We start from the raw sequence: 14,590 nt of genomic DNA, 5'->3' as shown, positions 1-14,590 counted from the left end.
CAGGCTCGCAGGAAAGTGTTTGATACGCGAGCCTGATACTCGAAGTGGCGAAACGAAGCAACGGGGCAAAATATAAAGCCGCCCGCGATGGTTTTCCCATCAATTGACGTACCGAAACCTGACATGTTGTGGGTGATATGGAGATAGCCAACAATAGGTAGGCATCAACAGGGATACAAGGACTACATGGGACCTGGTGGATACCATGGATAACACCTACAGTGTGGGCAGGGTTAGGAAATGCTGACCCAAATAATGATTCCTCTGTGGTAAGGCATCTCTAGAAACAAGTCAAACATTTCGAATTTCATCCGAGACATTATGTTTTTCGGTACGCCCAATATCGATTGGGAGAATGCCCACGTCCGGGCAGCTCGAGCGCAGTTCAGCCCCAATGGCAGATGGCGCTGCGCTTCTACCGATCACCGTTGCAGGGGAATTCTACTTCCAGTCCAGGAAGCTCAAGGTTCCGAACCTGCGCCTGCGAGCTTATGTGAAGGGACGGAGAGTCCCCTCTGCGCACCCTCGCAGGGCCAAGGCGAAGCCGAAGACACCGAACGCTAAGCCTATGGCCTTGTGCGATCTACAACTTGCGACAGGGCGTGGCTTCTGGCTGCGAACCTTGCACCCCCAACAAGCCTTGTGCTGATGATATTTCACGTCGCGTGCTCCAGCCTGCACGGGCCGGGCAGGAGCCTCTGAAAGCATATGCCTGAGCAAGTCTTATCCCCGGCCTCACTCCCACGGAAGTCAGGGTCGTGCGCCAAAGGTTGAGGGTCGCATCCTGGCAAGTGAGCCGCACATCATGGATCAAGCTCTGAGAGCTGGATGTGACGGCCGCAGCTGTCAGCCCACGGAGACATATGTACCCGTTGTCGCCCGGGGCGACGGGCATATCATGATTGCCCAGGGCCAGAGAGCCAGGGTGTTTCCCCCCCTTAGTCGACATCTTCACACTGTTACCGAATTTCTACGAAGAGACTTGAGACCCAAGGCAAGATGTGCTACCAAGAGACACGACTACATGCCATCTGCAACCACACAGCCACTGACCGTATCGAGTGCTCTGACAAGTGCGCGCACTTCGACACCATCGAGATCCAGCTCAGCACGTACTGTCAGTCCTGCCGCCAGCAGGTCGACAACACGGCCATCCTGAACTCGGTACTGCGATGGAAACTTGCTCCCTGCCCGGGCCGGCGCAAGAAGATACGGCCCACCAAGACCAATGCTCTTGAACTCTCTCCCGCTTCAGGCCAGGCGAAGGCGAAACCATCGCCCGCGCCGGCAAGAAAACTGTCAGGCGCAAAGTCCGTAGGTGCCCTCAGGGAGGCCGCCTCCGCGCCACCCACCAGAGAACTGCCGCCTACTCCCAAGAAGCTGAACGGCTCGGCCTCGGTGGACAACCTGGCGGCCTCGGTAAACAAACTGAGGCTCGCGTCTCCCCAGAGTAACACGCCCAAGCCGCGGCGTTCCCTGGACGAGAAACCGACGCCTTCATCCCCACAAATGCGACGGAGAGCCAGCGAGGCCTTCGATTACGCTGCGGAGGGCGATGGGCAGGGGCAGCTTACCCGCGCTCACACCGTCCCGAAGAGCAGGCCTCGGACTGCTGTTCCCCAAAGGGTGAGTCGGTCCTAGCTACCCACGTCCTGTCGAACTTGACCCCAGCTAACAAAGGCTTACAACGAACAGGCTCCTCCTCCACCGCCTATTCAGGACACCCCCAGGGCAGATGAGCTCAAGTCCCCTCGGCCATCCCTGCACAAAGTCCCGGAGCAACCGCCAAGGCCCGGCACACCGGTGGTGAGAGACAGCTACATCACCAGACCCAGCACAAGCACCAGCACCAGCACCACCAACGACGCACGAAAGTCCGCCCTGGTGCAGCAGACACCGCTGTCGCCACCACAGCAGCAGCAGCAATCACGGCAGGCTCCGGACGTAACAAGCCCTATTCCCAGGACCGCCTGGTCCCTGCGGCGCAGCAAGTCGTCGTCGCGGATGCTCGCGCTGGCGAGCACGCGTGACTACATGCACGCCAAGCTGTGCGGCGGCGGCGGGCTGCCGTCGTCGACGCCGGCCAAGAACCTCTTCCCGCCGCCGCAGAAGAAGCTCATCGATATCCACGACCCGGAGTGGCTGGCGAGGCACGGGCTCAAGTGGGACGCGCGCGGGCTGGGCCTGGTCAGTGCTGCGGTGTGAGCGCGGCTGCAGCCATGTCTATGTTGAGCTGTGTGTGTGTGTGCGTGTGTGTGTATGCTAGTATGTGTCTGCTAGTGCGTGCATTCTGTAAATTCTGAAGGGGTTAGGGTGTGTACCAGAAGATTCGCTTGATACGCGGTTAATGAGTGAAATGATGATGGACGGGAGAAAAGGAGGGGCGTTGGTCTTGGATTTTGGGGATATTCTGAGTCAGTTACGGATCGACGGCGCATGTGGATCGATTTTCTTGGGCGGCGCGGGCGTCTGAAAGGCATCTAATGAGGATAATGATATGTTTGATCAGTTCATCGAAGAGTCCTGATTTACAGCGTCTGCACAAAGTCCCGTACATCACCGTCCCGGGGCTCGTCCGGATATGATAGCCTCAGGGGTTCCCCGCGCCGAGGGACGCGGTGATGAGGGCGAGATCGCGATTCTGGCGCCTCCTATCTGACTCGTTAGCACGGTCATCAGCAGACGAGGGACGTGTGTTAACATTGAGTCAGCTGCTTCTGCCACCAAAGACATGTGCATCGCCATATGCAAGGAGTCCTTGTCGTTGCTGTGTAGGGCTCACGCATCAAGATCGGTGGGTGTGTGCCGGGAAACGTAGGGTGACGAATCCGTACTGGCTGAGGAGATCACCTCTGGAGCGGTGGGCGGTGCCCGTTTGGTGATCGACCCGTCGAGCTGATTGTCATCTTTGGCAACCCAGTTGTCCAAAGCATGTAGAAGTGATTGAGGGCCACTGCTGGGCAGAGAGTGTGTTCACATCATTGACGCGAAGGCAATTTCGACCTCAGCCGCCTCCGAGATAAAAATATTTCATTGCCTGAACAGAAATCGCTAGAATAAGTAGAAAGATGATATTTACTCCTTGGGCAACAGCTCCTTGGGTACACCCCCTCTTACAGGCGAGGAGCCACTCCCCACCACCGTGGTCCTGTCACCATCGAGGTCGGGATCATATTCCGCCTCCGCTGGCCCCTTGACCTTCTTCCCATGTTTGATAGCCTCGGTCTCGTCCTCCATTTGAATCGACCCGCTGCGTCGGCGGGGTTGGTGAGGGTTCTCGTCGTTCTCATTTTCGTCCTCCGCAATCCTCTCGTAGGAACCTCCCGTCGCACCGGAGTTTTCGTGACCTTCGTCGTCCTCTTTGCCTGCCTGCTTCTTGATGAAGGAGTCGATGATATAGTACTGCATCGCATTCATAATGAGCGGGAACAGCATCATCACGAACACGATCTGGACCCTCTCGTTCCCCTCGGTCCATCCCAGGGCCCAGTCTCCAACGCGAGAGATCCAGGGCAGCATCAGGAAGATGATGAGGACACAGAACTTCATGCCGAAGAGGCCGCAGAAGTAGATAATAGACTGCTTGAGCCACCACCACGCGTTGGGTGGACTTCCGTAGTTGCCTGACTGGATCGACTCTGGCGGCTGGCCGAGGGGCGTGTAGGAGACGAGGCCGGTGAAGATGCGAAGAAGGAGGATGAGGATGGGAATACCGAGTGTGGTCTGTGAAAGGGTCTGTTAGTCACCGTGAATAGCAGCAGGAAACAGAACTTGTGTGTCCTGAAGACGACTTACATCAATAGCAAGATTCAATAGATAGAACGAGCAAGGATTCGGCGTGTAGTCGTCGTCGGGTGCTCCCCCATCCTGCCCGTCCCGCGGCACCAGGCTTCGCACCACCATCATCGACACAGCCCGCACCGTTGCAACGGAAGCCGGCTCGACCTTGATGGAGAAGCGCCCGCTCGTGAGCATCGACATGAACACGTTGGCGACGTGCACCAAAACCGAGCCAAACACCTGCTTCGACGCGTCAAAGAACCAGATCTTCAGGGGCCGCTGCGGCCTCTCCCGCCATCTTTTGTAGACCAAAGACATCAGGGCGAGCCCGCCGAGTGCCAGCTGGACGAAGAGCGCAAAGGGGCCCAGCAGGCGGCACTCGCCCTGGTCGTCGCCGTTCTGTCCACCGATCGCCATCGCGGTTGGTGTGGATGCCACGCTTGTCGTAGTTATCGTTATGCTGTCGAGTCCATCGACGCCCACTGGTGTGGGCAAAGGTGCATTTGGTGCGGTGGCTATTGCGAAGGCGGCGGACGAGGTGAGGTGTTGGCGATCAACAAGCTCGCGGACGATGTGATTAATCGCAGCGTTCGCCAGTGCGGCCATACAAGCTGAGTATAATAAGAGATGCAGTGTGGCTCAGCCGTAAGGTTTGAAGGAGTTTGGGGGAGTCGAGGCGAGGAGCGTCTTGTGACTCCGCACACGCTTCAGGCCTGCAGAATGTCGACGTCAGGAGGGGGGCTAGAGCAGATGCGGGAAGGCAGATCTGCAAGTAAGCCGTGCCGTGACCCTTGGTTGGATGTTCAAGAAAGAAAAGTCGAGGTAATTGATGATATGAAGCTTCTAGTAAAACTCGCCCGCGGTGTTGTTGTAGTTGGTTGAAATGTGCAATGATATAGAAACGAAACGAAACGATGACACCTCAGCCTTAGTGGTGCTGCTGCGTTGGTCAAAAGCAGGGTGAACAAACCGCCTGGCCGCAGTTCACAGGCCCAAGGAGCAGGAGTGGTACAGTCAGTCAGTAGGCACACAGACTGGGCAGATACTGTTAGGGAGAGAGGCGATGCAGTATGGCGCTTGAGGCGGAGGTGCCTCCAGGCTGGCAGCGCTGGTCGGCTGAGAAATCCTTGGGCCGGTTCCTTGCCGAATCATGAAACGTCATTGACCTAGGAGGTCGCATCCTCAGGGCCAAAAGAGGGTCTGGGGGCTGCAGGCACTTCGCTAAGCTTAACTTCGATACAGTCAAGGTTCCGAGCAGAAATGGGGTTCCGTCAAGCCCCGAGAGTTGGTCATCACAGTGCAGCGCGGCTCGGCAACAAGCGTGCAATTTCACAGTTTAAAGCACCTGGGCACACATCTCGGATCCTCACCGCCGAGTCTGCCAGGTAGTCTGGGTCTAGCTCTAATAGCCCCTAGCGCCTCTCCTGTTCGCGTATCGCTTGGGCCAACCCTTAATGTTGCATTCCGAGGCAGGCGGGATGGCTTCATTCATCACAGTCCACTCAAATCACAATCTGTTTGAAAACGGTATAGGCAAGCCCGATCAGTAGTACATCGACAGTTTCCCGTGCTTTATGCAGGTACATCTACGAGTGACTCAGCAGTACGACTGCCATAGAAAACACATCGTCGGAGAGGAATCATCGGAGAGGAGTCATCGTGATCTCAATTGTGGACTTCAGTCCAGATATGCCCTGTCACGGCATAGCACAAATCGCCCTAGTGATAAGCTCGATAGTCGTCACAAAAACACAAAGAGAATCGGTCCAACGGCGGGTACCTTGATAATGAGAAACGCCCTGCAACCGCCCACGCGTAGAGAATGAAGGCGGTATCCTTGAGAGGCCAATCTGATGCTGAGACAACGAAGCAACGCCCTATCGTTCACAATGAAAGTGGACTCCCTATACCATGATCCTGGAGTCATCCGTTGCATGAAAAAAACCAAGTTGATTGAGCAAGACCCGCGTGTATGTTCACACCCGTGTTCTGCTTCCCTGTCCACCACGAGTTGATTGCCGCTTCGAAATTTCGTTCGTCTGGCGGCCATGATCAAGCGCATTCGGGGACGGTCGGGAGGAGACCACGGACGAAGCCGGAGAATGAATTCCTAGATCCTCCAGTCTTCATAGGGGTCGGCCTGCTCTTCTTGGGAATCGGTCGCGGGGCCGATCTGGGAGAGGTGGAGGTTTTCGAAGTGGAGGTTTTGGAAGAGGAAGACGGGCCTGCAGGACGTCGTGTTTGCAGGTGCTTGTCCCGAGACCCGTCAAATTGTCAATCGATACCGTGTTGTTTCTTGAGCTGCGCTAAATTCTCCTTGCGCGCCTCCAGGTCCTCTTTTGACTTGGCCATCTTCTCTGGCTGGTGGTATAGTACTATCGGACCGGGTTAGTCAACAGGATGGGTTGGGGGGGGGGGGGTCAGGGGTTTGGATAAACATACCGACAAGGTAACGGCCCTGGAAGTTGAAGCCGTTCAACTTGTCGCACGCCTGCTTTGCATCCATGACGTCTTCATAGACAACGAAGGCAGTTCCCTTTGTGTTGCTGGCAATGCCCTGGCGGACCTGGCTGTAGTGGATGTCAGTATCGAGGCCGACACTGGATCAGAGGTGCCACATACCGGATGGGTCCGTACTTGCCGAAGAGCTCGAAGAGCTCCTCCGGTGTCACGTTGTAGCTGCAGGGACATGTCAGTATCGATGCGTTCAGATAAGATGATGCGGATGCGAGGTTGATAACGAACCTTAGATTCTTGACGAACAAAGCTCTGGACATGACGCAGACTTAGTTAGCAAGGCTCCTCAAACCCGGGGGGAGATCATGGTGAGACCAGATAGACCAATGCGTGAGGCAGCAGACGCCTCGTATCGCCTGCAGGTATGGAGTGGGGGATGGTGGTGGTGACACCGGGGCAGCAGCCTGGGCGACTCAAGAGCAAGGGAGACAGGCTACGTACCGATTTACCTCCGGAGCGAGTTTACCGGCGCGACTCATATCTTGATGGCCGTGTTCGCTGGTACCTTCACAATCAAATGACCGTAGGTAGAAGGATCTAGTGATCGAGGTTGAGGTGGATGGATGCTGATGGGGTGGGCGAATGGGGGGGTTGTCCAGACAGAGGGACGGTGTGGTCGGAAGAAGGATTGCGAGAGCGAAGGTTGCTTGGGAACGCGCGCGGATGGTCGTCCCCACTTCTCAGGCAGCACGTGCTCCGATTTGGTCTCCCGGCACGGCGGCGCCTTGCGTTAACACCGTTCGTTTTCCGACCGTGCGGGCAACGGCTGGCCGTTAGAGAGAGATACGGTGCTTCCTCCTTACATACTATCTCTCTTTGTCTCTGCACTGCAAACCCGCTTGCAGCTCGCGGACTCATCCATCTCACAATGCAGTACCTATCTATTCTCATCTACCCTCGAATTGCTGGGCACGCATGATGCGAGGCGACCTCTGAAGTAAGCCATGACGTGTAACGTGGAGACCGAGGGTTAGGAGCTGCCTCCTTTTCATGCAAAGTGCCTGTACGTGATCAGGCAGAGCATATGGAATCCTATAGGCTTGGCAGACACTGGGGAATTTGAACAAAGAAGGAAAGACAACTTGAAATGTGTGTACATCATTATTTGAACAGTAATCTACGGGGGGTACAGATGGTGTTCAAGCCTAGAGGAGGTTGTTAGCAGGGGGTATTGACTACTCTGGTCATATTCGGGGCTTTGGGATCCCTGAGCCTACCTGCCTAGATATGGGTAGCCAGCCCACTGCTGCCTGCCGGCAGTGCCTAGGCGTTCATGCTCTTGGGCTCAAAGTAAACAAGCATCTCGCGATGGTTGACCGTAAACAACGAAGCATGCCAAATGTAAATAAAAATGAAGAGAACGACCTGAGATTGCTCTATGCTCTAGGCGTTTATTTTGCTCATCCCTCCGTGGCTGGTTTATTGGACCAAAAAAATCATTCGCCTCTACGTAGGATTAGCTGAGCTGCATGTACTAGTTAATGAGATAACCCGCCTGCCGTGCTTGCTTAGCTCCACCGCCGATGTTGTTTGCCCTTGATTTGACCTCCTTCTCCATACATAACATCACTCTCGTTTTTGCCTCACACAGTACCAGGTAACATTGGATTCGTACCCGAAACTTGCACTCTCTCTACATCCTCGAATCTGTCTCAAGGGGTCCTCATTCTCTCCATCCAAGTGGAAGCACCTGGGGGTGGATTATTGGCGCTTAGCCCGCCAGCTGAGAATCAGCAGATTCGGCCGTCGCTATGCCATCGCTCACTCAGCCTCTCCAGAAGAAGAGGCGGCACGACGACTTCGACGCCAACGCCGAGTACCATATTTTGTATGGAAAACTTCACGGAACACCATCAGCTGCGTCCTTCGCTGACAAGCTCAACCTCAGCCCACAGGACCTCCACCACGACATCTACCCCCAGCGTCATGGAGTGCCGCCCAGGAAGATCATCTCGCTCTCTAGCCCGCGGGCCAAGAAACTGCGGATGATGACAGAGCAGCCGGGTAGCGAAGAATCACCATACGCGGTCCACGCACTCCAACAAACAACTCCAAGGCCGAACCCCCTCACACCATCATCACGGCACAACCACACGAGGTCACCATCCGCCAGCAAGCTAGCACCGAGAACAACAATAACGACCAATTTGCTCGCCCCCTGCCATATCTGCCACCGGAAACCGACGAAGAAGACCGAGCTCGACTCATACGCGGACTGCCAGGGCTGCGGCGAGAGGACATGTTACGTCTGCATGCGAGAGTGTCTCGGTTGGGGGACGACCTCGCGGGACAGACATGGTCTCGACAAGGAGATCCTGATGCGAGATGAGTGTTTCAACGGTGAGGGAGGGGAAAGCGATCCAGGAAACGACCACTCGTTTAATATGGAGGACGCGCCGGCGGAAGAGGACACACACCTCGACCACGGCAGCCCAGAGGCCGACCACAGGATAAGGGAAGGAACATGGGTGAAAGAAGGCGGCACGGGCCACCGAGGGAGGATCTGCAGCCAATGCTGTGTTGAGAAGGGAATGGAAGGGGAGGTCACCTGCCTGGGCTGTCTCGCGACCTAGGATCGAGGGGATACCTTTGGAGCTCTGGGCGCGGACGCCCAATCCCCTGGGCAAAGCCCGGTTCACAGCGTGAGCTCGGCCTGACCATCGATTTGACATCACGGTCACTGCACGAGATGGCGCGAATGATTCACGGCTCACTTCACATGCATTCTCTTCTCAAGACGGTGGGGGCCGTGAATTTCAGCCCAAGGATTTTGCTGGTCTATACAGATATTGCCAGCTTTCATGAATTGCTTTTGGGAAGGAGACTTTTGGAAAAGGAATTGGGCCAGTAGCAGGAGTATGGAATGAACTACGGAGGACACATGTCCAATGGGAGTAATTATGTAGATACCACGGGAATGGGAACCAGGATATAACCGGATGTGATCATCAGATGGAGTCCTCTTTATGCTGTCTAACGTGAATATGCCTAGCAACTCCTTAGGTATCCCTTACTCATACACACAAGCCGTCATACTACCATAGCGCATCCACACGAGCCTCGGGGATGTCGTCTAGTTGTACTGCATGTATGATGCGGTAGAGTTGAACTTCAAGTTGCCCTTGATGACCTTCTCCACAGCACTGAGGAAGTCCTTCTCCGTCGCGACCTTTCTCCTTGCCCGGATGGCAAACATGCCGGCCTCGGTACACACACTACGCAGCTCAGCACCTGTGGCATTTGGGCACAGCCGCGAGATGAGCTCCCACCGGATGTCCCGCTCGACGGACATACTCTTGGCGTGGATACGGAGAATGTTCGCACGACCGTCGAGGTCGGGTAGCGAGAACTCGATCTTGCGGTCGATACGGCCCGGTCTCATAAGCGCGGGATCCAGGGTCGAGGGCCTGTTGGTCGCAAACATGACCTTGATGTTGCCACGGGCGTCGAATCCGTCCAGCTGCGTGATCAGCTCCAGCATCGTCCGCTGAACCTCATTGTCGCCTCCCGCGCCATCGTCGAACCGCGCACCACCGATAGCGTCAATCTCGTCGAAGAAGATGATACAGGCCTTCTTCGTGCGCGCCATCTCAAACAACTCCCGGACCATACGGGCACCCTCGCCGACGTATTTCTGTACCAGCTCGGAGCCGATGACACGGATGAAAGTCGCGTCTGTCCGATTTGCCACAGCACGCGCACAGAGTGTCTTTCCAGTTCCCGGAGGTCCGTACAGAAGTGCTCCCTTGGGCGGGTCGATACCCAGGTTGACAAACCGCTCGGGCGACAACAAGGGCATCTCGACGACCTCACGCAGCTTCTCGACCTGCTCTTTGCAGCCTCCCACGTCGCCGTATGTGACGTCGGGCTTCTCCTCCACGGTCATCATGGTGACGCTCGCATCGATCTTAGGCGGGAGAGGAAGCATGATCTGATACTTGTTGCGGTCGACGCCGACGCGCATGCCCTCCTCGATATCGGTGGGGGAGACGCGCTCGCCGAGCTGAACGACAAACTTGGCGATTTGCTTGACGTTGATGACATATTTGCTCTTGGAGTCATCCTTCTCGTCTGGAATGATCTTTGTGCACCGCGCTACCTGAAGCGGTTGCTCTTCGGACATTCGTTGACGGTCGGCTGGGACGTCCCAGAGGTGTGGTGGTGCGAGGCCGGTGTCTGACTCTTTCACGCCGATTTTCTCGTCCACACTTTGTTGCCTCTCTTTTATTTGCTGCTCCAGCTTCTTGAGGGCGGCTCCGTATGGCGCGGCGCCGTAGGTTTTGAGGACTTGGATGTCCCTAGAAACGTCGTCAACACAGCTTACTCTCCAAGTCGGAGAGGGTCAAGTACGGACTCATCAGAGAGGGGCGTGATCTTCTTCTCCTCTACCTCATCGTCGGCGTAGGTCTTTTGGTACTTCTCCCAGTTTGAGCCGGTGGCAGACGGCTGTTGTTCCATTAGCACCGGACAGCTGCGACGGGGACAAAACCGAGTAGGCTGGCTTACCATTTTGGCTGGTGTTGGGAATCAGATGGTCCCCCCAAAAAAGAATGCTCTGGATGTCAATCTGGTGGAGAATAGCTTGATTACGCGATGAGAGGCAAGACGGTGAGGGTTAAAGGCTTGTGTTGATGATGGGTTGGGGTGACGTTGAGGTTGGAAGGGGCGGCTTGGTGGTTGTAAGCTTGGGCCCGTCGAAACGATTGCGCTGCCGTAATCCGAGGGTGCCTGCTGCTGCGTTGCTGTAGTCTACTGGCTTCGAGTTGCCACACCCCTGCCAGGTAGGGTGGAAAGCTACCTGGTAGCTGCAGGGATCCCAGAGCTTAGCCAGCAGCCAGGTACTTAGAGTACGTAGGAAAGGACCAAGAAAACCGGCGAGACAGTGATTAACAAGACACCAAGATACTCCCTAGGTATCTTGTAGGTCATCATTATATATTCAGATCTTATCCCGTAACTGTGATGAGAGCAATTCAGAGACGAGGCAGCTGTTGTCAATATGTCCACTGAAATCATGTCGGCGCTACTTTCTATCGAAAGGGCTGCAATTCGGAGGGCTGCAAAGCGCTGGCGCTTGCGGCAGGCAGCCAAATGCCTGCCGGCTGCCCTACGCACCTACACACCAGAGCTCTCTCAGCAGTAGGTTACTGTGTAATTCCCAGTACACAGGCACTTTATCATATAGGAGTTCATCCTGTTAGATGGAAGCTGTTCTCGAAGTACTCTGACAAGTTGTGTCAGAATGAATTATGATACAAATATTAGAAGGTTATCCCCGTGATACTTCATCTTATAGGAGGCTGTCCCGCAGGAGGTTCTCCTGAATGGGGTTATCCTGTAGCCCGCAGGAATCCAAGATGTTCAAGAACGACATGCTCAGCACACGGTTCCTTCCTGTAGGCTTTCCCATGGAACAGTGAGACGCAGGGTTTTTGGACCAATACTGGGGTGATAAAAAGCCAGTAATTGTCTCGATTTGGGCCTGTCTTCGCGACGACCTCATTCACCTTGAACATGGCCCCTCCCTACGTTCCTAGCCCTACCTCTACCCCTGCGTCTCCGGGCTACCAGCTTGTGCTGGAGATACTTGCCATAATAGTCGCCCTACTTGCCTTTCTCGCCATTTTTATAACCGGCTGCTACGGTCCTATCGGGTGGAACAACGAATGGCCACTGATCCGTGCTCTTCCAAAGCGCTGGAAGTACCACATATACCCCTGGAGAGTAGACGACCCCTCGAGAATCGACACGCCTCATGAGTTGAGCTAGACCAGATTCGATCTAGCTTAGACCCCACATGAACAACAGCCTACTGTGGTAGAAAATACACAACCTCTGCGCTCCCCAACCCGCGACCCGCGATCCGCCAGACATTCCCAGCAACCATACCCAAGATGGCGACTGCAGCAGAGGCACCGGCAAGCGGTGGAAATGGCGGAAATGCGCACTTCCGCGTGAGTACCAAGCTCCTTGAAGCTCCCAGAAGCTGCATGGACGTGATGGCATCTAACGACCCCTCTTAGAACAAGGAGAAGCCCTTGGCTGTCCGCTCCTCCAACATTGTCGCCGCACGAGGTATACTCACCCTCCACACTCGTCATTGTGTGCATTATACTAATATTGCATCCAAGCGGTTGCCGACGCCATCAGAACCTCACTGGGACCACGCGGCATGGACAAGATGATACGTAGCGGGAAGGGCGAGACGATAATCACAAACGACGGCAGCACCATGTTGCAGAGCATGTCCGTCCTCCACCCTACAGCCAAGATGCTCGTCAACCTCTCCAACGCACAAGATGTCGAGGCCGGTGATGGTACAACATCAGTGGTGGTCATCTGTGGTGCCCTGTTGGGCGCAGCCGACCGTCTGCTGTCAAAAGGCATTCACCCCTCCGTCATTTCCGAGTCCTTCCAGCGAGCTGCGACTGCCGCCGTAGAGGTCCTCCACGACATGTCACAACCCATCGCTCTCACGGATACCTCGGCGCTTCTTCAAGCCGCGAACACCTCACTCTCCTCAAAGATCGTCTCGCAATACGCCAACCTGCTCGGCCCCATGGCCGTCAACTCCGTTACCAAAACCATAGACCTCAAGACCGCAGACAACGTGGATCTGAAGAACATCCGGACCATCAAGAAGGTCGGCGGTACAATTGAGGATAGCGAGTTGGTGGATGGCGTGGTTCTCACCCAGCCTGTGATCAAGAATGCTGGCGGTCCCATTCGCATGGAGAAGGCCAAGATCGGTCTCATCCAGTTCCAGCTCAGCCCGCCCAAGCCAGACATGGAGAACACAATCTCCGTCAACGACTACCGCCAAATGGACAAGATTGTTAAGGAGGAGCGCATGTACTTGTTGAATATGGCCAAGAAGATCAAGAAGTCCAAGTGCAACGTCTTGCTCATCCAGAAGTCCATTCTCCGAGATGCTGTCAACGACTTGTCACTCCACTTCCTCGCCAAACTCAACATTCTAGTTGTCAAGGACATTGAGCGTGACGAAGTCGAATTCATCTGCAAGTCCACTGGTTGCAAGCCTGTCGCGGACATCGACTCCTTCACTGAGGACAAGCTCGGTAGCGCTGACCTCGTGGAGGAGGCGCAGTCCTCAGGAGCGCGCATGGTCAAAATCACTGGCACCAAATCTGTCGGCAAAACCGTTTCCGTCGTCGTTCGGGGTGCAAACGCCCTTATCCTTGACGAGGCGGAGCGTTCACTCCACGATGCCCTTTGCGTGGTGCGATGTCTGGTCAAGAAGAAGGCGCTGATTGCAGGTGGTGGTGCTCCAGAGATAGAGATTGCCGCTCAGCTGTCGAAACAATCACGAGAGCTGACAGGTACGGAGGCCATCTGCTGGAAGGCCTTCGCGGAGGCTATGGAGGTGGTCCCGACGACACTGGCCGAGAATGCTGGCCTGAACCCAATCAGAGTTGTCACCGACCTGCGACACCGCCACGAATTGGGCGAGAGGAACGCGGGTGTGAGCATCAAGAGTGGAGGTGTCAACTCCAACATCGCCAAGGAGAACGTGCTCCAGCCGCTGCTGGTGAGCACGAGCGCAATTGAGTTGGCGGCTGAGACGGTCAAAATGATCCTCAGAATAGACGACATTGCACTCAGTAGATAATGGGGCTGCACGCAGGTCGGTGTAGAAATAGGTCAGCGGAAGGGAAAATTGGCAAGAATGGCATGATGAGTTTGCTCTAGAGTACCGCATGCTCTTAGCATAGTCAGATTGCACCACATAGAAGCACAATTTCACACGAAAACTGACAGATGAAGGAGCGATTGCTCAAACTGAATCCCCCTAATCTCGACACGAAACGATACCTAGGATTGGTTACGTTACCGGATTAATACTATAGAACTGCTGCTCTTCACGTGTAGTTTCATACTGTTCCCGTCCTCGAACACATTCGTTTTTATGCAGGTGAAAAAGCTTGCTTTCAATTCTATCCAAGTCCTATGCTTCTTCCTATTCTCCACTCACATTTCCTCGCTCCTGTGTTTCATATCTGGAAACAACACAATACTCAATTGAGAGTATCATGAGTACGTCGGCCGGCGCTAGATCACAAATGTAAATACAATAGTAAAACACCCCAGAAGAGCTCCAAAGTGCATAGTCGCACGAGAATTTGCCATTCCTCAGGAACAGTGATTCGAATCCACGAAAAACAAACCCAATTCTGATCATCATCACCCAGCAAAGCCACCCAGCAAAGCCACCCAGCAAAGCCACCCAGCAAAGCCACCCAGCAAAGCCACCCAGCAAAGCCACCCAGCAAAG

At 55.0% G+C, this 14,590-nt stretch overlaps 7 protein-coding genes across 7 annotated transcripts; 4 read left to right on the top strand and 3 right to left on the bottom strand.

Moving 5' to 3' along the window:
* Nucleotides 1–999: 999 nt before the first annotated feature.
* Nucleotides 1,000–2,205, top strand: J7T55_008177 (uncharacterized protein; the record flags this gene model as incomplete). The annotated part of the gene is made up of 2 exons (XM_053138469.1): nucleotides 1,000–1,626; nucleotides 1,696–2,205. 2 exons carry the CDS (start codon nucleotides 1,000–1,002, stop codon nucleotides 2,203–2,205), a joined length of 1,137 nt encoding a protein of 378 aa, XP_052997456.1.
* Nucleotides 2,206–2,590: 385 nt separating this feature from the next.
* On the bottom strand, nucleotides 2,591–4,386 carry J7T55_008176 (uncharacterized protein; the record flags this gene model as incomplete). Its single annotated transcript, XM_053138468.1, has 4 exons — nucleotides 2,591–2,651; nucleotides 2,783–2,953; nucleotides 3,080–3,723; nucleotides 3,796–4,386. 4 exons carry the CDS (start codon nucleotides 4,384–4,386, stop codon nucleotides 2,591–2,593), a joined length of 1,467 nt encoding a protein of 488 aa, XP_052997455.1.
* A 1,668-nt stretch (nucleotides 4,387–6,054) lies between these two features.
* Nucleotides 6,055–6,776, bottom strand: J7T55_008175 (pre-mRNA branch site protein p14; the record flags this gene model as incomplete). The annotated part of the gene is made up of 5 exons (XM_053138467.1): nucleotides 6,055–6,155; nucleotides 6,223–6,350; nucleotides 6,403–6,459; nucleotides 6,526–6,549; nucleotides 6,739–6,776. The coding sequence occupies 5 exons, from the start codon at nucleotides 6,774–6,776 to the stop codon at nucleotides 6,055–6,057; spliced, it is 348 nt and encodes a 115-aa protein (XP_052997454.1).
* Nucleotides 6,777–8,048: 1,272 nt separating this feature from the next.
* On the top strand, nucleotides 8,049–8,870 carry J7T55_008174 (uncharacterized protein; the record flags this gene model as incomplete). Its single annotated transcript, XM_053138466.1, has 1 exon — nucleotides 8,049–8,870. The coding sequence occupies one exon, from the start codon at nucleotides 8,049–8,051 to the stop codon at nucleotides 8,868–8,870; it is 822 nt and encodes a 273-aa protein (XP_052997453.1).
* A 500-nt stretch (nucleotides 8,871–9,370) lies between these two features.
* J7T55_008173 (26s protease regulatory subunit 7) lies at nucleotides 9,371–10,806 on the bottom strand (the record flags this gene model as incomplete). Its single annotated transcript, XM_053138464.1, has 3 exons — nucleotides 9,371–10,595; nucleotides 10,652–10,743; nucleotides 10,804–10,806. 3 exons carry the CDS (start codon nucleotides 10,804–10,806, stop codon nucleotides 9,371–9,373), a joined length of 1,320 nt encoding a protein of 439 aa, XP_052997452.1.
* Nucleotides 10,807–11,811: 1,005 nt separating this feature from the next.
* On the top strand, nucleotides 11,812–12,066 carry J7T55_008172 (uncharacterized protein; the record flags this gene model as incomplete). Its single annotated transcript, XM_053138463.1, has 1 exon — nucleotides 11,812–12,066. One exon carries the CDS (start codon nucleotides 11,812–11,814, stop codon nucleotides 12,064–12,066), a length of 255 nt encoding a protein of 84 aa, XP_052997451.1.
* Nucleotides 12,067–12,191: 125 nt separating this feature from the next.
* On the top strand, nucleotides 12,192–13,927 carry J7T55_008171 (t-complex protein 1 subunit delta; the record flags this gene model as incomplete). The annotated part of the gene is made up of 3 exons (XM_053138462.1): nucleotides 12,192–12,251; nucleotides 12,321–12,372; nucleotides 12,429–13,927. The coding sequence occupies 3 exons, from the start codon at nucleotides 12,192–12,194 to the stop codon at nucleotides 13,925–13,927; spliced, it is 1,611 nt and encodes a 536-aa protein (XP_052997450.1).
* Between the last annotated feature and the right edge of the window lie 663 nt (nucleotides 13,928–14,590).

The sequence above is a fragment of the Diaporthe amygdali genome (genome assembly GCF_026229845.1).
Source record: "Diaporthe amygdali strain CAA958 chromosome Unknown NODE_4_length_2575358_cov_65_588622, whole genome shotgun sequence".
In the NCBI taxonomy this organism is placed as follows: domain Eukaryota; kingdom Fungi; phylum Ascomycota; class Sordariomycetes; order Diaporthales; family Diaporthaceae; genus Diaporthe; species Diaporthe amygdali.
This window is presented reverse-complemented; position numbering and strand designations above follow the sequence as displayed.